We start from the raw sequence: 22,475 nt of genomic DNA, 5'->3' as shown, positions 1-22,475 counted from the left end.
TACGTAGCCTTCGCGCTGCCGCTTGGATTTACTGTCCGGGAAACTGAGGTCTTTGGGGAAGCCTCCCCTGGCCAGGCTCCGACCCGACGTCATGGCTCCGGGTCTGTGGCATCCCCCCCTCGGGCTGACCGGGGACACCCGCGTTTTCCCTGGGCGGTTCCTTCGACTGGACTGCCCCTCCCCCTCTGACCGGGATCCCGGGTCAATCAGGGGTCACTTAGGATCTCGGGATCCCGGGTCAATCAGGGGTCACTTAGGATCTCGGGATCCAGGGTCAAATCAGGGGTCGCTTAGGATCTTGGGATCCAGAGTCAAATTAGGGGTCACTTAGGATCTCGGGATCCAGGGTCAAATCAGGGGTCGCTTAGGATCTTGGGATCTAGAGTCAAATTAGGGGTCACTTAGGATCTCGGGATCCAGGGTCAAATCAGGGGTCGCTTAGGATCTTGGGATCCAGAGTCAAATTAGGGGTCACTTAGGATCTCGGGATCCAGGGTCAAATCAGGGGTCGCCCAGGACCACAGGGTCTGTGGCCCCACGGGGGTCCCCGGGGCCACAGTCACGGATCCTGCGGAGACGGCCTTCCGCGGCTGTCCCGCTAACGCCGGCCCGTGTGTTCGCAGGTGCCCCCGAAGCCTGGGAAGGCCCGTCCCGGCAGCCTCAGTGAGCCACGGCGGCCCCGGAGGTAGGTGCCTCTGCTAACACCTGGGGCCCGATTGGAACTCGGGGCTTGAGAGTCTCCCTTAGGCCCAGGGCCGATGCCCCAGGACGCTCTGTGCAAGCTCCCCCAGGGACCCTGCGCCAGCACCTGACGGGGCCTGACTCTGGGGCCCCACAAGTGACGGCCCGAGGCGGGCCACAAGATCCCCGCCCACCTCCGATTCTTCCCCAGGGCCCGCTGTCGGAAAGTGGGGGGGGGGGGGGGGCGGGGAGGGGAGCCTCCCCGCCCGGGAAGCGCTGTGCCCACACGCCCGGGGAGGCTGACGGAGGCCGGGCCGCCTCCCTCCCCTCCCCCGGACTCGGACCCGGTCACCCAGCGCGCCACGGCCTGGCGGGTGCCGGAGGCTGGGCCTGCGCAGCGGCGGAAGGGGGTCTGCCCTCGGGTGTAGCCGCAGGGCCCCGGGGAGGCTGAGCCCCGCGGGCAGAGACGGAAGCAGGAGCTCCAGCCAGGGGGGGGGGGCTCGGCGGGGGCGCGGGCGGGGGCTGCGGCAGGAGACACACAGGGGCCAGAGGCAGACCAGGGCCTCGCGGCGCCTCGGGGGGCTGCAGAAGGTAACGGGCCGAGGTGTATGGGACGCCTTCAGAGCCCAGCCCGAGCCCCTCCCCCCGCCGGAGACCGCCTGCGAATCTCCCGGGCCCCGGCAGGGGCGCCAGGAAGCGGAAGTCAGGGCAGGGGGGACCCGGAAACACGCAGACTCTAAGGAGAGTTGATGGGGAAGAGGAGCTTCCGAGATTAAGTTTCTTACAGCGGAGCTGAAGCAGCGCCGAGGCTGAGCTCCCGCCCTCTTCTCTATGAAGAGGGGCTCGGACCGAATGGAAGGAAAAGCACAGGGAGTTAGCAGTTCATCATTAGTGTTAACGGGATGATTCACCCATAAAAAGGAACATATTCCACAGAATGAAAGAACGAGTTTGGAAACAGAATGCAACATTATTTCTGAGAAACGCTTGAAACAAAGAGACAAAGGGCTGGAAGAGAACATATTGTGCTTCAGCTGAAGTCCCGGCAGGGGGGGCTATCATGGTCCCAGACAAAACAGTGGTGAGAGTAGACTTAATTAAAAGGGAATGATGGGGGCAGCTACTTGAGGTGGTGCCGTGGGTAGAGCACCAGTCTGAAGTCAGGAGGCCCCGACACTTAGCGCTTCCTGCTTCCTGGCTGTGTGACCTGGGCAAGTCACTTACCCCAACTGCCTCAGCCAAAAAAATTAACAGGGAACACATGCATACATACCCCAAATGATACAACATCTAAATTCTTACAGGAAATTTAAGTGATTTAGAGGAAGAAATATTAAAACTAATAGTAGGGGGATTCTGTTTGCCCTCTTAGACCTAAATAAATCTAACCAAAACAAACAAAAAGTAAGTGAAAGACTTAAATAGGATTTTAAAAGAATTTGATTTGATAGATCACTAGAGACTTTCAAATGAAAATGAAAGGGATTGTGCATATTTATCATCTGTACATAACATCTTTACCAAAAAAAAAAGAGGGGGGGGTCCTATAATAGGGCAAAAAACCTCACAAATGTGCAAAAAAGTCAAATTATTAAATGTACCTGTTTTATAGACTGTAGTACAATAAAAATCCAATAAATATCCACTGAAGAAACAGTTAAGAATTAAATGGATATGAAATAACTCAAGCCTAAAGAATTGCCAGTTCTAAGTACAAATTAGACAACATAGCAGAATTTTCAGGACTCAGCCAAAGTCATCCTTTAAAGAAATTTATGTCTCTAAACACTTTGATTAGTAAATTAGAGTTGATAAATGAATTGAACAATGTAGTTGAAAAAAAATACTAGAAAACCAAATTTAAGATCACAATTAAACACCAAAATAGAAATTCCAAATACCAAAAGATTAACAAAATTCAAAGCCAAAAAAACCCCAAATTACCCAGCATCAGAAAAGATAAATTCACAGACAATGAAGAAATGTTAGGAACTTTTGCCCAATTGTATGTTAGCGAAATGAAATGAATGAATATTTGTAAAAAATATAAAATGCCCATTTTAAAAGAAATAAAAATTGGAGGACTTCACTCAGTCTCAGAGAAAGATACTGAAAAGAGCCATAAATGTACTCTCAAGGGGAAAAAAACCCCAAGATCAGAAAGATTTGCAATCAAATTCTATTTAATATATAAGGAACAATTCCAATATTACCTAAAGTCTTTGAAAAAATTCCTTCTATGATACACATATGATCTTGACACATAAACCAGGGAGTCAAAACAAAGAAAGAAAAACTAGACCAATATCCCTAATGAATACAGGTTTTTTTTAAAAATTTAAGCATTTTCAGCAAATTATTTTCAAGAAGAGTACAGAAATACCATAAAAATTGTGCTTCCAGATTGAATTTTTATCTGGAATGAAGGACTGGATAAATATTAGGAAAACAATAAGTATAATTGACTACATATTGATGAATACAAAAATCATTTTATTAATAGATGCAGAAAAAAAAATTGACAAAACACCTATCCCTGTCCACCCTCCTCCCAAAAAAAAGTCCACTAAAACGCATAAGAATAAATAATTCTGTTCTTAAAGTAGGTATTAACTATCTAAAACAAAGAGCTGGCATTTTCTGTATTGCCATTAAGCTAAAGGTCTTTCCAGTAAGATCATGAGTAAAGCAAGAATACCCATTTTCATCATTACTATTCAATGTAATCCTAGAAATTACTAGGTAAAGCAATATCGTTCAATTGTTTTAGGCTTTCCAGTTCATCTTGACCCCATTTAGGGTTTTCTTGGTAGAGATGCTGGAAGGTTTGCCATTTTCTCTTGCTCGTTTTCCAAATGAAGAAACTGAGGCAAACAGGGTAAAGTGACTTGCTCAAGGTCACACGTCCAGTAAGTGTCTGAGGTCAGATCTGATCTCAGAAAATTTCATCTTTCTGATTCCAGGCCAGCCACTATTCATTTTGGCATTATAGAGCTATCTGCTAAAATAATAAAATAAGCAAAATAAATTGAGGGAATAAGCATAGTTAAATAGGAAACAAAATCATCACACTTTGCAAAGAATACGATGATTTACTTAACCAACCATAGAGGGTCAACTGAAAACCAATTGAAACAGCTTCAGCAAAATTGCAAGATATAAAATAAGTCCAAATAAGTTATTGTTGCTTCTATATAATACTAATAAATTGTAGCAAGAAGAGAGAGAAGATCTATTTAAAATTGCAATTGAAAATGTAATGTAATATTTGAGATTCTAAGTAATGAGACACGGGAATTATCTGAACACAACTACAAAATACTACACAAATACTCAGGACCTCAAGTAAGGGATTTCCTCCTTTATTTGAAGAAAGAGTACTTGCTCATGAGTAAGCCATAATAAAATGACAGGACCACCTAAATTATAGTTAGGAAAAAATGACAATTCATCTGGAAGAATAAAAAGTCGAGAATTTTGAGGGAAGTAACAAGGGGAGAAGGGGTGAAATGAGAAGGAAGGGGTCCTAGGAATACAAGATCTCAAACTGTAATACGAAACAGTAATCATTGAAACAATTTGATACCGGTTAAGAAATAAAGAGGATGATCAGTGGAATAGATTAGGCATGCAGAAATAGAATCACAGTAGTGTACTGTGCTAAACCCAAAGATCCCGTCACTGGGGGTAAGAACGAACCATCCGAAAAAACCTGGGAAATCGTTTGCAGAAACCAGGTATAGAATAATATTGATTCATTCCATAAACCAAGATAGGCTCCAAATGGGTGCATAATTAAGACTGAAAGGATGCTGTAACAGACGAGTTACAAGAGCAAGGAAATTGCTGCCCATCAGATATAGGGATGGGGAAAAGTTTGCAAGCAAGATAGATTCATGGGAGTTTAAATAGACAATATTGATTAAATAAAGTTTTTAAACAAAACTGACATAGCTAAAATTACAAGAGAGGCTGGTAAATGGATAAACTGCCAAAAGTTTCTCTGATGGAAGATGTCGTTTCAAAGTATGTAGGAAACAGATTCAAATTTATAAGAGCGTTCCCCACTGGACAAATAGTCAAAGGTTAGGAAAAGGCAGTTTTCAGAGGAAGAAATCCAAGCTATCCATATCCATAAGAAAAAATTCTCTATGCACTAACGAGTAGAGAAACACACACTAAGACACTTCTGAGGTTTCGCTTCCCAGACTTCAGAGTTGACGACAAAGGATGTTGATGAAGCTGCAGAAAAACTGGTTCGTTGAAGCGTTGTTGGAGCCATGAACTGCTCCAGCTTTTCTGGAAAGCAATTTGGAACTCTTCCTCTCAACGTTATTAAACTGGCCATATCCTTGGGCCCAGAAATACCCCTGCTAAGTCTGTGCTCCAGAGAGATCAAAAGAAAAATGGCTCTTGGAGTGTCAAAGTGTTGATGCTTCCTCTTCTTCTTGTCAAACAATGAGAGATGGAGGACACGTTCATCAGTTGGAGAATGGCTGAACATGTGGGGCTATATGAGCGTTGTGGAAATCTCTTGCACTGTAAGAAATGAGCAGGATGGTTTCAGAGCAACTCCCTTAAGCTCTTGTAGCACAGAGTAAAGCAGAACTTGGAGAACAATTTATACAGGGACAGTATTGTAAAGAACAAACTTGGAGACATTTAGGGGCTCTTCTCAATGCAGTGGCCAACAAGACTGCAGAAGTCTCTGAAAAAACACGTTCCCCACTTTCTGATAGAAAAGCCATGGAATTTACTTTGCATGTCTATGTTTTAGGGGGGTGAGCCCCAGATCCAAAAGGTGGGAGGGAGAAAAGACAGATTTAAAAAAAAAATAAATCAAACATTTTATTTATCCGGGTTGTGTGATCCTGGGCCAGATCCATTCCACTCTCTGTGCCCTGGCCACCCTCTGAGATGATAGATTGCAGAGGAGGGATTTGCTTATATCAGTAAATCCTAGGTCTGGTGGTGGGCGTGCTTGGGTTTATTTGGGTATATACCTAGATGGATATACACCTTTTGGATGCTTTGCAGCCCTGTACATTGGGTTAAGAATGATGTAATGAGTAGCTTGGGTTCAGGCTAGAGGGCCTCCTTCCCCGCTCTTTCCCCACCTTGTCGACTGCTGTCCGAAGGCCTGGGCTCGCCATCAGCTCTCTTCCCTCTCGCTAACTGGCCGACTGCACATTTCCAAATGATGTCTTTGGCACACAGAAGGCTGTGGAAGGGGAGCTTGCCTCAGGGTCAGAAAGATAAAGGCTTGGGGTCCCCCTCAGGGGGACCCAGACTCTCTCATAAGTTTCAGAGCAGGTGCTAACCTGTTTTAGTAAAGGGAGAGCCCTCTGACCCAGTCCCCTTCCCTCCCATGTATATGGCTGTGACAGCCTCCCGTGACTGCCACAAGTGTGGTCCTTGGGGAGTTTGGGGAGCCCCTGATTGTGCTTGTGGCCACTGGTATCCCCAGGAGAACCAGGGGATTGACAGGCCGGCGTGTCTGTCCCCCTCCTGTACCGTTGGTCGAGCAGTAATTAGCAGGTCATTTTATCAGTGCACAGACCTTCTCCACCCCTACTTGGGCTGCTGAGGGCGACCGGAAGGGGCCATGACACTTGTGAATGGCTTCCCAGGCCGGAGGTCCTTCAGGGACCACGTTCTGTACCAGGGCTTTTTCCTGCAGTGCTCTTGGGTTTGGGGGACTTTCTTTTCCACAGGCTCCCGTAGCCCTTCCCTAGTGTGGTCCCCCCGCCTTCCGGCCCTTGCCTTCTGGGCTTTATCTCAGGCAGCCTGCAGGCCTGGCCAGCCTTATCAGTGGCTGCCCCCAGGGAAGGCAGAGCTGCGCCCTGCTGGCTCATCCCCCAGAAGTCCCTGTGGCCAAGGTTCTTTGGCCCCTGATCCTGCAGGCGGGAGGGTCCCCACGTGAATGAGGATCCCTACTTCCTTTTCTAGGGGCGCCTGGTGGAAAATGAAGGTCCTGTTACTGAAAGACGCCAAGGATGATGACTCGGGCCTCGATCCCTATCTTCAGGTGAGCTCTGCCCGTGGGCCTTGGGTTTGGGCGGGGGATGGGGGGAGGGGGCGATAGAGGCAGGGCCACCTCCCAGAGGGGGTCTTGGGGCCCTCAGCCCTCACCCGTGGCACTTTTTCTCCCAGGAGTTGGGATCGTGCGGATTCGAAGCCACTCTGATACCGGTTTTAGCCTTCGAGTTTTTGTCTCTGCCAAGTTTCTCTGAGAAGGTGAGCCCCATCAGCGCCGGTCTGTCCTGCCAGGCGGGGCTGGGCCTATCTTGTCCGCTAAGGGGGCAGGGCGCCGCCAGGCTGCCACCCTCCCCCAGGCTAGTCGAGGGCTCCTCCGGTGCCCATCACTGCCGCTGACCTTTGCCCCTGAGTCTTCCCAAGCATCTTGAAACCTCCCTCGCTCTTCACCTATGAAGACAGCTCGGCTGTCCCCAGAGGTCGGGTGCCTGCTTCGGCTCTGGCTTTTTCTGCCACAAAAGTGCTGCTCAATGTGTTTAGCCCCTGGGGTGACCCAGAAGTCATAGAGCAGTATTCAGGGCCCTCAGCCCCTTTAGGGGGCCTGGTGGCCAAAGGGAGGGAGCCAGTGTGGCATTTTTCTCACAATTACTCAGCAGCCTGAATGTGCTGAATAGTGGCCAGTTCCTTGCCCTTTGATTTGTCCCACCTCTTCCAGCCAGAGGAGTATTGGGGGGAGGCCTGACATTTCAGGCCCAGAGCCTACACTGCCTATACTCCATAGGTGCTTAATAAATGCTCACTGATTTGTTGGATCTTAATGGGGTATTTTGTGTGTGTTCTTTGGATAGCTGTCTCATCCGGAAGCTTATGGGGGGCTCGTTTTCACCAGTCCCCGCGCAGTGGAAGCCCTGCAGTTGTCCCTAGAAAGGGCCGGCCAGCTGGAAGGTGAGCCCCCTCTCCCGGGAGCTCCCAGACCCTGATCCTGAGCTTGGCCCATTCAGCCAGTCCCGTTGGTGCCCCACCTGATGCCCAGAGTTGCCCCCTGGGATCCTCACAGCCATTTACAGATGGGGGGATGGAAGCCAGCAGACGTAGAGTGCTGGGGGCTAGTGATTATCTGAGGTCCCTGAGGCACGACCCCTGCTGGGCAGACTCCCACACAGGTGGGGAGAGCGGTGGCAGGAGCCCCCTGCCAGGCCTGCCGGCCCCAGCTCCAAAGGGAGATATCTCACCTCACAGGATGAGCTGTTGGGGGTGGGCATCCTGGGACTCCTCCTTCCTCCTCCCCCTTGTTTATGAGACTGGCTCCCACCTGTTTGGGGTCGGAAAACCACCCCTTTGGAGATGACACAGAGACCTGTTTGGCCAAAGAAAAAGCTGGTGGCTCCTGGCCGGAGCCCTGGGCCGACTCCACCCGGCTTTGCCCCACCTGCCATTACCCCTGCACGTCTGTGGGCCTCAGTTTCCTCAGTCTGGAAAGTTGGGTCCAGCTGTGTTCCTGTAGGTGCACATGGGGAGCGGCTCCATCCGAGAAGCCGGCTTCTCTGCCTACTGCCCTTCTCCGGCCGGGAGTACCCTGACGCATCCTCAGGGAAATGCAGGCTCCGGACTGCAGAAGCCCGGGCAGTCTGTACCTGGCAAGAAGTCTGCCCCAGAAACGCCCTCTCAGGAGCAGGAGGGAAGTCACCAAAGGCGATTCCCACCCCCTAGGAGGGTGGTAGGGAGCTACCCCTGGCAGGCAAGGGCTCTGGCGTGCCCATCAGCAAGGCCCCCCGAGCTGCCCATTGCTGGGGCTTTTCCCAGGACGCATTCTAGTGGGTAAAGAGCGGGAGGTTCCCATCCTGTGTCCCCAGGATGGCTCCAAAAGTGAGTGGGCAACCGCGGCCTTCAGAGGGGAAGACCCCAGCACCCTTTGTTCTCCAGTTTGGGCTCTCTCAGCCTCTTGCTGGCCATGCCAGGCGCTGCCCAGTGACTACAGCCAGGACGCTTTCTCTTTGGGCTGTTTGTCAGCACCCAGAGATGTTTCTGGAGCTCCCGTGGCAGTGGGAGTGAGAACGTGTTTGCTTCTTTGCTCTCCATGTACAAACAAGTATTTGGAAACTGTTCATGGTTACCTCCCGAACAGAATCAGTCGCATTGTTTTACTAGCTGTTTAAGCAGCATTTTCTGTGCCACAGTTTTCCTTCTCTTCCTCTAAAGATCCCAATTTTCCGTCATCACGTCACTTTGCAAATTAACATCCAGTGTTTTCCAAGGACACATAAAAAAGGCTTTTCCTGCAGGCAGAAAAAATGCTTCATATTTCACACAGAGCACCTGGAAACCCCAGTTCTGATTCATATTATTACCCAAAGAGCGCCCATTGGCTCCCCCGCCTCGTTCTTCGCCTAAAAGTGATGTCTACCCGACAAACTTTGGTTATTCACATCTTGCTTTATTCGTAGATTGTTCAAAAGAAACTAAAAGAGCCTTCTGGGGCAAAAATCCAGCGGCCGCTTGAGTGTTCACAGCTCCCTGCTAAATGCTCTCTTTTAATTAACTGTTTTGCAGTCTGGAAAAAGTCTCTGAAAGAAAAATGGCGCCTCAAGCCAGCGTACGTGGTCGGCCAAGCCACCGCGTCCCTTGGTGAGTGTGAGAAGAGGTCCTGGAGGGCCTTGGGCCCGGGGCATCATGGGGAAGCCTGACCCAGTCCCATTTCCTTGGCTTTTGGAGGGAAGGGGCCATGGGGATAGCTGTGGGAGGCTCTTGTCCACTCAAGGCAGGCTCAGCTTGGATCTTCCCCATGGCCCTGCCACAGTCCCAGTGATGGAAGGAGCTCCATGGGCCCCACTAGAGGCCTTGGCTTCTCGTCCACTCCACATCCCAGGTCTCAGGTGAAGGGGCTTAGCCTGAGTGACCGCTAAGGCCCCTGGCAGCCCCAGGGGGTGCCATGTTGCCCAGTGAATTAGGTGGGTCCAACCCCAGACAAGCTTCTGCTGGCTGAGTAAGGGGGGCCGGGGGGAATCTTCAACACCTCCCGTTGCCTGCCGTCAGCAGGGGGCAGACCCGGCGAACGTTCTGGGTTCTTGGGTTTGTCCCCCTCTCCTGAAGCCACTCGGGCCCCAGCTCCTGCTGCATAAACAAGAAAGTTTGCAGCTGACAGCGAGTCTTGGACTCCACCCGTTTGTGCCCAGCTGCAAATTGCACCGTGGCAGGGTTTAAATGAAAGTCTGGGTGTGCTGGCCAGGGCTCGGCGGGAGCCCGAGACCAAGTTTGCACAGCACGTCTTCCTAAGACGGGCCGCCTTCCTCTCCATTAGCAGGAGGGGACCATAAGTCCCTGGCATGGGCAGTTAAATGAGTTTAATGTTTGTATGTTTAAACAAGTGTCACTGATAGCTTGTCGTGTCCCTGGGTTGCCTTGCCTCCCTTTCCCCTCCCTCCTTTCCTCCTAGAATGAAGAAAAATTTAGCAGCCCCAGCTGTAGACCAGACATGGGCCGGACATGGGCCCAGCACGGCAGTGTGGCTGTGGCCCTTCACTTGCTCAGACTCTGCCTTTCCATTTAGTGAACTCTTCATGGTCCCCATTGGGGAGCTTCTTACAAGGTTGTGGACCCTCCCCTCAGGGCTCCCGAATTCACTTTTTTGGAGAAATGCAGAGCGAGCCAGGAGATGTGGCCTCCTGTCCGAGTTTGACCTGTTGGAGCAGCCTCGGCTCTTTTCCTTGGCGCTTCTGCACGGCCCCTCAGCCAGCCCACCTCACCATGCCCAACACCGTAGAGAGCCATAGGACCCAGGGGCCCCCTTAGCAATCTGTAGGGGGATCGGGGTCTGCCAAAGGAGGAAATTGAGGCAAAATCAGTGCCCTCCCCATCAAACTGCCTTGAAAGCCAGATCAGAAAATGTGCTTCCTTAGCACCGGAGCAAAATACTATTGCGGACAGAGTCCAGAAATGTTTTTTGGTTGTTTTTCAGTGAAAAAAGTTGGCCTGGCTGCCGAAGGAGAAAAATGTGGCAATGGCGAGAAACTCGCCGAGTACATCTGTTCACGTAAGTAGAGCTTTCTAGGCTTTGTGGCCTGGCCAGGCGTCCCAGCATCCTTCGAGACAGTTTTCCTTGCTTTGAGGCCGTGTGTCCAGCAGGGGCCCAGGCCCGGTGCTGACCGGCCCCAAGAGGGTTCATAATTACTCTGAGGGCTCAGCCCCACCCACCCCCACCACTTCATCCAGAAAGAAACCATGGTCTCCCTGGGCCGGGGATGAACAGGAAGGGGAGAGGGTGTGGACCCATGGGGGTCCAACAAGCTCCTGGCCACCCCACCGTGGAGCCTTTGTGGCTTCCCATCCTGCCCTCCCCTCCCCTCCCTTCTTGCGGGGCTTGTGCCGTCTGCTCAGCCTCTCCCCCGTGTCCCTCACACCTGTCTCCTGCAGGCTCCTGCCCCTTCGGTGCCCACTGCAGGCTGGCTGAGCCCATCTCCTCCTCATCCCCTCAGTGCCGCTGCAAGCTGGGCCTCTGCATTGCCCGGGCCCCACCATGGAGATGGCAGCTGGCACTGCGGCATGTCTGGAGGCCTTGCCCCGGGCTTGACCAACTGGCTCTCCCAACTCCCAAGTCTTTGTGCCTCGGAAGCCATTAAGCTTAGAATGCACCAAGACTTTGGGGACACCCTGGGTTTTCTCCTTTGGTCTTCACAACAAGCCTGTGAGGGAGGCCCTTTCATTGTCCCCATTTTACAAATGAGGAAACTGAGGCAGGCAGCGCTTAAGTGGCGTGCCCAGGGCCCAAGCTAATGAGCGTCCAAAGCCACATTTGAGCTCTGGTCAGCACTACAGCGCCCTTGCTGCCCTTTACATGGGGGCCTGAGGGTGTATGTGGCTGCTTCCCTACTGTCTCCCCCATTGGCCTAGGAGCTCTCAGAGGAGCCGTGCTTTTGGCTTTCTTTGTGTCCCAGCTCTCAGCATGCTGCCTGGCACATAGTAGGCGCCTCATAAATATTTGTTGACCAGCTCCAGAGAGGTGATCGTTCCCTTCATTGATCTCTTTGGGGTTCTCAGTCAGGAGAGGAGAGCCGGGACGGGCAGGAGCCAGTGATGGGCAGGAGCTGTGGGGCCGCCAGCTCGGTCGCCTGTGTGACTCTGGAGCTCCCGGCCGGACTGAATGAGGGAAAGTCAATAACCCTTCCGTGAGTGCCCGTTGTGTGCCAGGCCCTGTGGTGGCCGCCCTTTGGGCCAAGCCCCGCCCTCCCGGGGGGCTCAGTGACCCTGGCTGTAGTCCCCCCAGGAGCTCCCCTAATCCCAGCTTTCCTTGCCCACAGAGGCACTTTAGCCCAGAACTCCCAAAGGCCCCCTGTTGGCAGTTGGGGGGAGGGGTTCCCTGCTCCTGGAGAGGGAAGCCCCACCCCCTACTGGTCACATGGTCCAGCCTCCAGGTTCTTGAAGAAAGGCCTCCTGCTGCTTGGAGATAAAGTTCCTCCTGATTGCTGGTTGTTCTCTGGGCCCTTCCCATGTGGGTGTTTGTTGGGGCTCCTCCCTAGGCCTGGAGCGGCCCTCCGCCCAGCAGGGGCTCAGGAAAGCTTATTGACCAGCATTCCAGACCCCAGGGGGCTAACACTTCATAATCCACTGGACCCGGTTTCCAGCGGCCACCCAGGCGGAGGCCCGGGGCAGGCCAGGAGGTGCGTGGCCACCTCACGAGAGTTAATCCCCCACACAGGGACCCCTCACCTTCCTGGCCACATTTGTCATGTCCTGCTCCCCACTTTCCAAGGGAGTCTCCACGCTGTGCCCCCCATTCAGTCATTCTAGGGCCTGGCCTGGGTGTCCTACAGCCCAGGGCCTCAGGTAGGCTTTAGTTTCACATTGGAACAGGCCTTTTAGCTTCCATGTTGGCCATGGCCAAGAGCAGAGGGCTCTGTGGCCCAACCTGGCCCCAGGCCAAGCCGGACAGAGACAAGCTTGGGTCAGCTCTGCGCCCTCCCCCCAACATGAATCTCTAGCCTTGAGTTTCAGCAGTTCTGAACCATAAGGAAGCTTTTTTTTATCCAGAAGACAGAGAGCCATTGTGGAAAGGATGGCAGAAGCTCCTCGGGCAGATCCGAAGTTGGTTTGTTCATAGAATTCCTGTTTGGAATGGTAACATGTCTGAAGATTCAGGAAATTCTGGGTTGGAGAGTGCGGAGGGACAGAGGACTTGACGTTTTGGCCCTTTGCCCCGCTGGCTCTGCCTCCCAGTCACTTCAGAAGGGCATCGCCAGGCGCGGCTTTGCCCGCCTCTTTCCGGGATTTTGCGCCTTTTAATCTGAGGAGGAATCATTATCCTTCCTCCATTTTCAGATGCTCTGTGGGAGAGAGTGCTTGTGCACACGGGTGAATGCGCATTTGTGTGCAGATCTGTCAGCCCTCTCACACACGGATCTGGGGGACAGGGGGTGTTTGCAGGTGTAACAGGTGATTGTAAACTCCTTGAGAGGGAGAAAGATGGAGACGCTTCTGCCCACAGGAAGCTCGCCTTGTGAAGACAACAGGAAATCACTCCTTTTAGCTGCCACTCTGTTTCTTAACAAGTACCAGATTGTTTTGATAATAACTGCTTTGGGGGCAGCTAGGTGGTGCAGTGGATAGAGCACCAGCCCTGAGGTCAGGAGGATCTGAATTCAACTCTGGTCTCAGACACATAACACTTCCTAGTTCTGTGACCTTGGGCAAGTCACTTAACCCCAATTGCCTCAAGAAAAGGAAAACTGTTTGCAATCATTTTAAATGTAATTTCCCTTTCTATATCTTGCTGCTGAGGTTTTTGGGGGGTTTTGGTAGTATATAGAAATACTGATGATTTATGCGAATCTTTATATTCTGCATTTATATTTATAAATAATTATGAAATACATATATTTTGCTAAAGTCATTAGTTGCTTCAACTAGTTTTTAGTTTGGTAGCAAGTTGGCACAATGGATAGAGTGGAGGGCCTGGAGAAGGGAAACCTGAATTCATATTCGGCCTCAAGCACTTACTAGCTGCAGGAACTTAACCCTGTTTGCCTCAGTTTCCTGAAGAAGGAAATGCACACCAATCCAGTATCTTTCCCAAGAAAACACCCAAATGGGGTCATGAAGAGTCGGACTCACCTGAAAAAAAAGACAACACATAGTTTTTTAGTTGATTCTTTAGGGTTCTCTATATCGTCTTCAAAGAATGATAGTTTTGTTCCCTCATTGCCTATTTTTATTCTTTCAGTTTCTTTTTCTTATTTCTCTTATTATTATAGTTAAGTATGGAGATTATGCATATCCTTGTTTCACTCCTGATTATATTGAAAGGGTTTCAAGTTTATCCCCAATACAAATAATGTTTGCTCTTGGTTTTAGATAGATAATTCTTATCATTTTAAGAAAGGTTCCTTTTGATTCCTGTGTTTTCTAGTGTTTTTAATAGGAATGGATATTGTAGTTCATCAAAGACTTTTTCTGCATCTAATAATAGAATCATATGATCTATGTAATTGTTCTTGATTTTGTCAGTTTTTCGGATAGTTTTCCTAATATTTAACTAGCCTTGTATTCCTGGTATAAATCTCATCTGGTCATAGTGTATGTTATTTGTGATAGTTTGCTGTAATCTCCTAGCTAGTGTTACATTTTAAAATTTTGCAATGAAATTCATTGAGAAAATTGTTCTCTAATTTTCTTTCTCTGTTTTGCTCTTGCTAGTTTAGGTATCAAAAGCAGATGTGTCATAAAAGGAATAAAACTCCTTGTTTATCAGTTTTCAAAAATAGTTTATGTAGTAATGGGATTAGTTGTTCTTTAAACGTTTGGTACTTCCTACTTCCCTGTTAAGAGAGATTTCTATTACCAATTGAGTATGTGTGTGTGTGTGTGTTTATATATATATCCCCACACCCCCTGTTTGTATACCAGCCCCAATTTTCTACTGTATTATAAAAGTCCTTTCTTCCTCTTTTATGTGATGGGATTTTCCCTGTAAGCTTTCTGAGCCTTTTCTTAGTTCTTACATCTTTCTCATCTATCTACTTTTTTAATATCATCCTGATAACCTCATAATGCTAAAGTTATTAGACATTTATCATCTTCAAATCTAGAAAAATAAACAGTTAAACATTATTGAGTCCCTTATGATTTCTCTCTAATGTTTACCTTTTTATGCTTCTCTTGAGTCTCGTATTTGAAAGTCAGATTTTCTATTGAAAGTCAAATTTTCTCTTCAACTCTTGTCATCTTTGTTCATCCTTTGTTCTTGAAAGGGACCAAGGTCTTTTCATCAGAAATGCTTGAAAATCCTCAATTTCATTAAATGCCCATTTTTTCCCCTTGAAAGATCATACACTTTTATTAGGTAGCTTATTTTTTTATTGTAATCCCAGCTCTTTTGTCTTCTGGAATATCATATTCCAAGTCCTCTTCTCCTTTAATGTGGTAGCTGCTAAATGTTGAAGTTCTTTCTGGCTACTTGAAGTATTCTCTCTTTGACTTAAGAGCTCTAGAATTTGGCTGTAATATTCCTGGGAGTTTTCATTTGAAGAGATGATTGGTGGTTTACTTTAATTTCTTTTTTACTCTCTGGCTCATCCTGGGATACCAGAGCAGTTTTCCTTGATAAGTTTTTGAAATATTATGTCTAGGCTCTGATTTTGATCATATCTTTCAGGTAGTCCAGTAAGTCTTAAATTATTTCTCTTCGATCTCTTTTTTAGGTCAGTTTTTCATATGAAATGTTTCACATTTTCTTCTATTTTTTAAAATTCTTTTGACTTTGTTTTTATTGTTTCTTATTGTCTGGAATGATTAGTTTCCAGGTATTCATTTCCATTTATTAAGGAAGATTGTAGTGCCATATGATGAATTAAATAACTTTTAAAAAATAATAGGAGAAAAATATATAAAAATTGTAACACTAAATGTAAATGGATCTGATTCTTCAGTAAAAAGAAAAAGGATTATAGGCCAAATTCAACAACAACAACAACAACAGCAAAAAGCATTATTATAGTAATTTCAGGTTTGCAAAGCACTTTATAAATATTAATTCTTTTTATTCCCACAAGAGCTCTGGAGGGTTCCACATTCTATATTTGAATGACTTCTCCAAACATGTGCAGTTACTAGTAACTATCTGAGGATGAGGTTAAACTCAGGTCTTCTTGGCTCCAAACTCATTATAGATTCCAAAAATATGTTGTTTACAAAAAGAATATTTAATTAAGAAAGTTTTAAATTGATTTGTATTGAAAAGGAAAACAGAAATCATGAAGAGCATTTCCAGGAATATAGATTAGATTGAACAAAATCAAATTGGCAACAGAGAGCATTAAGAAGTTAGCATGCAACATTTAATGTTGGAACATTTTCTTTTAAATCTCTTTGTAAATGTACATGTACCTTATAATTGTATTGTAGAACTTATAAAAGCTCACAGCCTCAGAAGAAATAGCTTTAAAAATCAATATAAGTCGATGACTTTAATATCAGACTATGAGGGCATAAATTCAATGAAAAAGAAATTCTGGAGCTGAATAAAATATTAAGGAAACTAAACCCAAAAGATGTTAGTAAAAAAGTCAACATGAAAAGCAAAAACTATGCAGATTTCGCTTCTGGATTGTTCAAAAATTGAACTTGTCTTAAATTACAAAGAAAATCTAATTGGATGCAGAAAAGTAGAACTTTTCTAAGCTTTATTTTCAGGTAAAGCAGTAAAGCTAGCAGTGAATGATGGGGCAGTTGGTTGGTTGTTGTACTTCATGCTCAAAGACCAAAATGGTGTCATTGTTGGGGGCAAGAGCCAGTGCGTCCCACAGTTATGGGTCAGACCAATGGGAGCTCAGAGGGCTCTCCCACAGGTCAGACACAAACAGTCCACACAATTCTTTGGAGTGGAAATGTCTAATTGTACGTGACTCGGGACTCTTGAGCTAGGACAATCCTGCTTCCTTCCTCAAGCCTGGCCCCTTCTTTGGTCCACACTGTGGTCCTGCACCAGGGTCTCCCAGCTCCTTCCAGAGTTCTTTTGAGACACCTCCTTCTGCCTTGGGTGTGAGCTCTGTAAAAGATGCGCTTGCCTCCTGAATAGGGCGGCTGGTCCCTCGGTGTAGCGCTCTCGGCAGGAGAGTTGGAAGGCTTGGCAGCTCATCTGGAGAAAGGACCTCAGTGTCCCCCTCCTTATCCTGTCAGATGATCTTGAATCTTCCCAACACAGTTCGAATGGAAGCCTTTGGGATTCCTGGTGTGATGCTGGTAGACTGTCCAGGTGTTGAGGGCGTGCAGTGAGGTCACCTGTCGGCGAGTGGGAAATGGCAGCCTTGGTCACAGGGCACTGGGCAGTCTGGGGATTTGCTCTTTGCCTTTGAATGGGACCCCAGACCGCTGCTTTTTGATTTACCATCCCTTCTCATTTCATGAGCTTGACTAATATGGGGGGGGTCTCTGGGATCTTGGAAAGGAGGGCTCTCTACTCCCGCTGAGCTTTGGGGGTTCGGGGCACATTCCCCCTTTCCCAGATGCTTCCAGTGTTGGCCTTCCAGGCCACATCCTTCTCTTCTTGCATCTGTGGAGCGACTCATCAATGTCTTCTCCCTTCTTAAAATCATCACTGCCACAATTACACCCCCAAAAAGCCCTTCCTAGTCACAAATAAAAGTAAGGGCACAAAGCATTCTGGCCCATGTGGGAGCAAGTATCCTGCTCTGATCTTTGGCTCTTCCCTCCCACCATCAGTCTTCTGTACTCATTATTGTTGATACCCTCGGTCTGGACATGGGTTTGTCCTGTCCCTTGTAGAAATGGTTCCGCTCCCCCTCATGTGGGAGTTCTTGTTGGAATCCGGCCTTTGGGCCATTTTTTTGTCCAGCAATGCTCCCTGCCTCACAGCCACTGTGGCCTGGCCATGCTGCGTCCCCTCCCCCCATTGTGGATGCCCTGGGCTAGGAATGTGAGCTCTTTATCATGGCTTGTAACCGGTGCTCATGTTCTCTCCTGTTCTCTTTTTGCTTCCAGGAGAAACGCCTGCGACTCTGCCCCTTCTCTTTCCTTGTGGGACCCTCAAAGGAGAAGTACTTCCCAAGACGCTCAAACAAAAAGGTCACAAGAGCCGGCCATTGGGGAGGGCCCCGCTGTCCACCATTGTCTTTGTCCCTGTCATGGCGCAGTCCGTGACAAGAACACGCCCAGGCCGTCAAAGTGGCGGGTCTCAGATGCCCAGAGGTGGAGATAGAAGGGACCTCGGGCCACTGAGGGCAGCCCCTCATTGCACAAGTCGGGGACCCTGGTGCTAGGAATGGACAGAAGGAGGAAACTGAGGCAGACAATGGTCAACATCCCTAAAGGGTACTGGTAAAGGGTGCTAGCCACCTTGGGATCTTGGTAGAACAACACTTACCAGTCTGAGCCCTGCTTCCTCCTCTTCATGAGGAGGGGTCCCCGCACAAGGCTGGCTGATCCCCGACTTGCCAGGCAGCATGGGGGTTTGGAGCAGAGGCTCTATGCTAGGCCTCGGTGCTGGGCTTGGGGTGGGTCTGGTTCACCGGGGCCCCGGGGCAGTGGGGCACCCTGACTCCTGGTGGACCAGGAATCCTCCCTTGTTCCCAAAAGTCTTCCTAGGGTGGCCCTGCCTCACATCCAGCTCTGATGTTGACTGCCTCGGGGGCAACAGGCAGGCAGTTTCCACCTTCTGTCCATTCCTAGCACCAGGGTCCCCCTTCCCACTTGTCCCCATGGCAGTCTGGAGAAGTCTAGGGACAGACCCCATCTCAGAAGCCACTTGTGTGGATTTTGAAAAGCCCGGGGTCAGGGATGGCTTTAGATCTAGCATTCTGTATGTGCTGAAAGCAAAGGGTCTTTGTCAGCTAACATGGGGGACTGGGACTTGGGGGCTGCCTCCCACCTTCTCCAGACACTGGCAGCCCCCCATGGCAGACAGCTACCTCTGAACTCCCTGAGGTGCTGAGCCCCAGGTTCCCCCTAGAGGGTTAGAGCACAAGTCCTGGAGGCCCCATCGCTTTCCTGCCTTTAACGTTTCAGGTATTCTGCTGGAAAGCCTAACGGTCTACCAGAAGGTCCAACATCCCAGGATGCAGGACTCCTTGAAGAGCTACTTCTCCACGCAGGTACGTTGTATTTCTGAGGAGCCCCCATAAACATCTGGAGCTTTCCCTCCACTTCAGCCGCCCACCATGGGCCATAGTCCCTGAGGAAAAGGGCTCTCTTAAGGCAGACTCTTAGGGGCTTTGCCACTCACCATCTTTGGGGTACACTCCTCGCTGCACTTGTCACCACCTTGAGAGAGTTGGGGCCCAGAGAGGAGTCATCCCAGGCTCTTTTAAATTAAGTGGATGGCCCTCCCCTGCCATCCAATCAGAGGCGGTACAGGAGTGCCTCCATCTCCATCCCTGGCTGAGGGGTTTTCCCCTGAGACAGTCCAAGCTTCTCCAGGGAAAGGGTGCAAATTTAGGGTTTTTTTGTTGGGGGATATTCGGGGTGCACCATGATTTAGGGGTGCTGAATGGTCGGGGCACCGCCTTGGACTCCAAAGGCAGTTTTTACCTTCTCCTTTCCTTGTGCCAATCCTCAGCTGCACCCCCACCCATGGACAGCGCCTGTGGCAGGTGTCAAGCTCAGCCGCTTGTATTGCCCTGGGACATGCCCCCTCAACCCCAATCCCTCTGGTGTTCCTCTCCAGGGTGTTCCAGCAGGCGTGACCTTCTTCAGCCCTTCGGGGCTCACCTACAGCCTCCCCCACATTCAGGAGTTGTCGGGAGCCAGCTTTGACCGGATCAAGGTGAGGTTCTGTTATTGCTCTTGCTGGCCCGGGGCTGCTGCTCCCTGCTGTGACCCCTGGACTGTCCTGTCCCAGCTGCTTAAGAGCACTTGGTTCGTAGAAATAAAGGTGGGCCTGAGACTAGTTCTTGGAGATTCTCAGGCCCCCACTAGTCTGGAATGGGGTGCAGTGGGCCAAGGCTCCCCGTCACGCAGGAGAATGCTGCCCCGTCTTCAGTGGCCCCACCGTCTGTTCTAAGGGAGAGAGAAGTCTTCTCATCTTCCCAGCGCCGAGCTAGTGCCCCACGATCCCCAGAGCGAAGAGTGAGGCCCCGATGTTTCAGGAGGTGCAGGGGGCCCAGTCTGTGGGGAAGCACCCTCTGGGCTGCCTCTTGGCCTGGTAGCGTGGGGAAGGTGCCCTTGGTGCCCGTGTTCCATCACAGCTGCTGCGGATCATTCCAGAGAACACGAAAAGGGGAAGAAACAATGGTTCCCAAAGGCTGTTGAAGGGGAGACAGGGGTGAAGAGAATCACTTTTCACTGCTCACTCTGGGGCCATGTTTCTTGTTGGGGCACAAACAAGGACAGATCCCACGGGGCCGGACTGGGAGGTGGGAGATTGGAGCCCGGCTCCTAAAAGCCCAAAGCCCAGGCCGTGGCCTGTCCCAGGGCTCCTGAGGAGCCACTGCCCTGAGTGGCTCACAGATGCTGTGGGTTAGGGGAGAGCCCATGGGCGGCAGGGAAGAAGCAGGTTTGTCCATGGAAGACAAGAGAAGCAGCTTCTCGGAGCTGTGAGAGCCCTCCAAGGCCTCGGCTTCCAAACTTGCGGCCTCAGGGGAGGAGACCAGACAGGGATGCCAAAGCATTTATAGAGTGCCTGCTGGATGCTAGCGCTGCCAGTCAGGGCTGTTGGCTCCTAGGTCTCCCTCCCGGGTGAGCTGATTTGTCCAGGGTCACATGGCTCATGTCTGATGCTGGATTTGAACTCAGGCTTCCCCAGCTGGAGGCCCTGTACCATATCTATAAAATGAGGGGGTGCACATGTCCCAGCTCCCCTGAATCTGTGACCCTGTGAATGATCTGCCCAAGGGGCTTGAAGGCTTCCCTTCCCAGCCAGGTCCTTCTCACCTGTCCACCTTCCTCAGCTATAAGAGGATTGACAACAGTGCTGGGCACACAGTAAGCACTTCATAAATGCGTATTCCTTTCCCCACTTGACACGTGAGAAGACAGGTCAGTGACTGGACTAGGGTCACTCAACTGGGAGGTCAGTCTCCTTCAGGGCTGCCTGGCCCCCTAACCTGCTGCAATGCCAGGCTCCACAAAGGGCTCAGTGTCCCCTCTCTGAGCTTCAGGGGGCCAGGCCTCCACCAGTGTCCCTTTGCCTCCCTCTTTGTCCTAGACCTTCATTAAGCACCTGCTGTGTGCCAGCAGAATGCCCTCAGGGAGCCGCCATTCTGCTGGAACCTGAAGCCCGTCTTTGTCCTTTCAGTTTGCCGCCATTGGTCCAACCACGGCCCGAGCCATAGCCAGCGCGGGGATCCCCGTGAGCTGCACGGCAGAGAAGCCCTGCCCCCAAGACCTGGCTGCCGGCCTCCAGAAAGCACTTCAGCCATCAGGCCCGTCCAGCTCCTGAGCTCCCTAGGTCCGGGACCTTGGGTTTCATCCTGTGCCAGCTGGAGTGCAGGCGCTCCTGCTCGGGGTCCGATGGGCTCCCAGAGTTGGGGAGCGTCTGCCTGGTGAGGAGGGGAGGGAGAGGCTTCCAGGGCATCTTCACGGCCCAGCTCAGGAATGGACTGCACTGCTTCTGCCCCACTGAATGCTGGGGACAGAGACACACATGAAATGCAGTAAATACCTCATTGGAATGAATTGTCAGCAAGCATTTATTAATCCCCCTCCCATCACCATGTGAAGTGCTGGGAAGAGACAGAGTGAAGCACAGGGTCCGCCATGTAGTAGGTGCTTAATAAATGCCTGCGGACTTGCTGAAGCAGTTTCTGTGTCGTTTGGTCCACATGGTGCGATTTGAGCCCCTAAACCCCTTTTGTTTGTGTTCTTTGGGACTTGTGGATTTGCAAAGGAAGCTTCCAGGATGGAAACTCCATCTGCCAAGGCTCGGGAGAGGGACAGGGAGTGGGGGCTCCTTGTCAGGGGGCCTCCCTCCTGCGTGGAGGATACTGGAGTGAAAGGAAAGTTAATTTTGAAAAACACCTTCCCCAAGGTAAGTAGAGTGTCAGGAAAGCCAGGTGGGGGATAAGCCCCACCCACCCACCCAAGCCATCAGCACCAGCTGGGAACAGGCTTCCCTCTGCCATTTTGGATGGGCTTGGTCTCGGGGTCAAATGTGCCACTGAGACCAGCCAATCGGCCGGCAAACAGGAGACCCTAGTTTGCACCAGGCCCGTGCTGGGTGAGTGCCAGCCGTGGAGGCAGGAGGGCTCGTCCCCCTGAGCTCCGCTCTGGCCCTGGACCTCCACCAGCTGGGTGACCCAGGCAAATCACTTAACCCTGTTCAGCTCAGCTTCCTCCCATGTCAGATGAGCTGGAGAAGAAAATGGGGGACCACTCTGGTGTTTTTACCAAAATAACTCTAAATGGGGTCACGGGGAGTTGGATGTGCCAAGCAGCCCCTGCTCAGACCCGGAAAGGCCAGAATGTACCCTGCTCTCAAGGGAGACAGTAACCAGGGGAGAAGTTAAGAAAGGGGGCTTCTATTTTCCACCTGGGGACTCATCTGGGGATAAGAAGATGGCAGGAAATACAGAATTAGTCATTTTAACCGTAAATGTGAATGGGATGAACTCTCCCATAAAGCAGAGGTGGAAAGCAGACTGGATCAAAAGCCAGAACCCTACAATATGTTGTTCACAGGAAACACATTTAAAACAGGGAGATACGTACAGAGTAAAGATAAAAGGCTGGAGCAGAATCTATTATGCTTCAGGTGAAGTCAAAAAAGCAGGGGTAGCCATCCTTATCTCAGATCAAGCAAAAGCAAAAATTGATCTAATTAAAAGAGATAAGGAAAGATACTATATCTTGCTAAAGGGTAGCATAGACAATGGAGC

At 50.1% G+C, this 22,475-nt stretch overlaps 1 protein-coding gene across 2 annotated transcripts; it reads left to right on the top strand.

The window, feature by feature from the left end:
* Nucleotides 1–14: 14 nt before the first annotated feature.
* Nucleotides 15–21,397, top strand: UROS (uroporphyrinogen III synthase). Of its 2 annotated transcripts, XM_012548679.3 has the most exons (11): nucleotides 15–101; nucleotides 624–685; nucleotides 6,631–6,709; nucleotides 6,835–6,918; nucleotides 7,506–7,602; nucleotides 9,208–9,282; nucleotides 10,613–10,687; nucleotides 17,647–17,730; nucleotides 18,670–18,755; nucleotides 19,328–19,426; nucleotides 20,897–21,397. In XM_012548679.3, exons 3-11 carry the CDS (start codon nucleotides 6,647–6,649, stop codon nucleotides 21,038–21,040), a joined length of 807 nt encoding a protein of 268 aa, XP_012404133.2. In that variant the 5' UTR covers nucleotides 15–101; nucleotides 624–685; nucleotides 6,631–6,646; the 3' UTR covers nucleotides 21,041–21,397. The 2 variants fall into 2 exon arrangements, with proteins under 2 accessions (XP_012404133.2, XP_031812875.1); XM_031957015.1 differs by lacking the exons at nucleotides 15–101; nucleotides 624–685 and having other exon boundaries at nucleotides 6,502–6,709.
* The last annotated feature ends 1,078 nt before the right edge of the window (nucleotides 21,398–22,475 follow it).

This window comes from Sarcophilus harrisii, chromosome 2, assembly GCF_902635505.1.
Source record: "Sarcophilus harrisii chromosome 2, mSarHar1.11, whole genome shotgun sequence".
In the NCBI taxonomy this organism is placed as follows: Eukaryota; Metazoa; Chordata; class Mammalia; order Dasyuromorphia; family Dasyuridae; genus Sarcophilus; species Sarcophilus harrisii.
This window is presented reverse-complemented; position numbering and strand designations above follow the sequence as displayed.

What these genes read in the sequence shown, in the direction of transcription:
- UROS (XM_031957015.1), top strand. Translation starts at nt 6,605, where the DNA reads ATGAGGATCCCTACTTCCTTTTCTAGGGGCGCCTGGTGGAAAATGAAG. An exon ending in TGCCAAGTTTCTCTGAGAAG is followed by an intron (nt 6,919 to 7,505) that starts GTGAGCCCCATC and finishes TTCTTTGGATAG; the next exon opens with CTGTCTCATCCGGAAGCTTA. An exon ending in AGAGCTACTTCTCCACGCAG is followed by an intron (nt 18,756 to 19,327) that starts GTACGTTGTATT and finishes GTTCCTCTCCAG; the next exon opens with GGTGTTCCAGCAGGCGTGAC.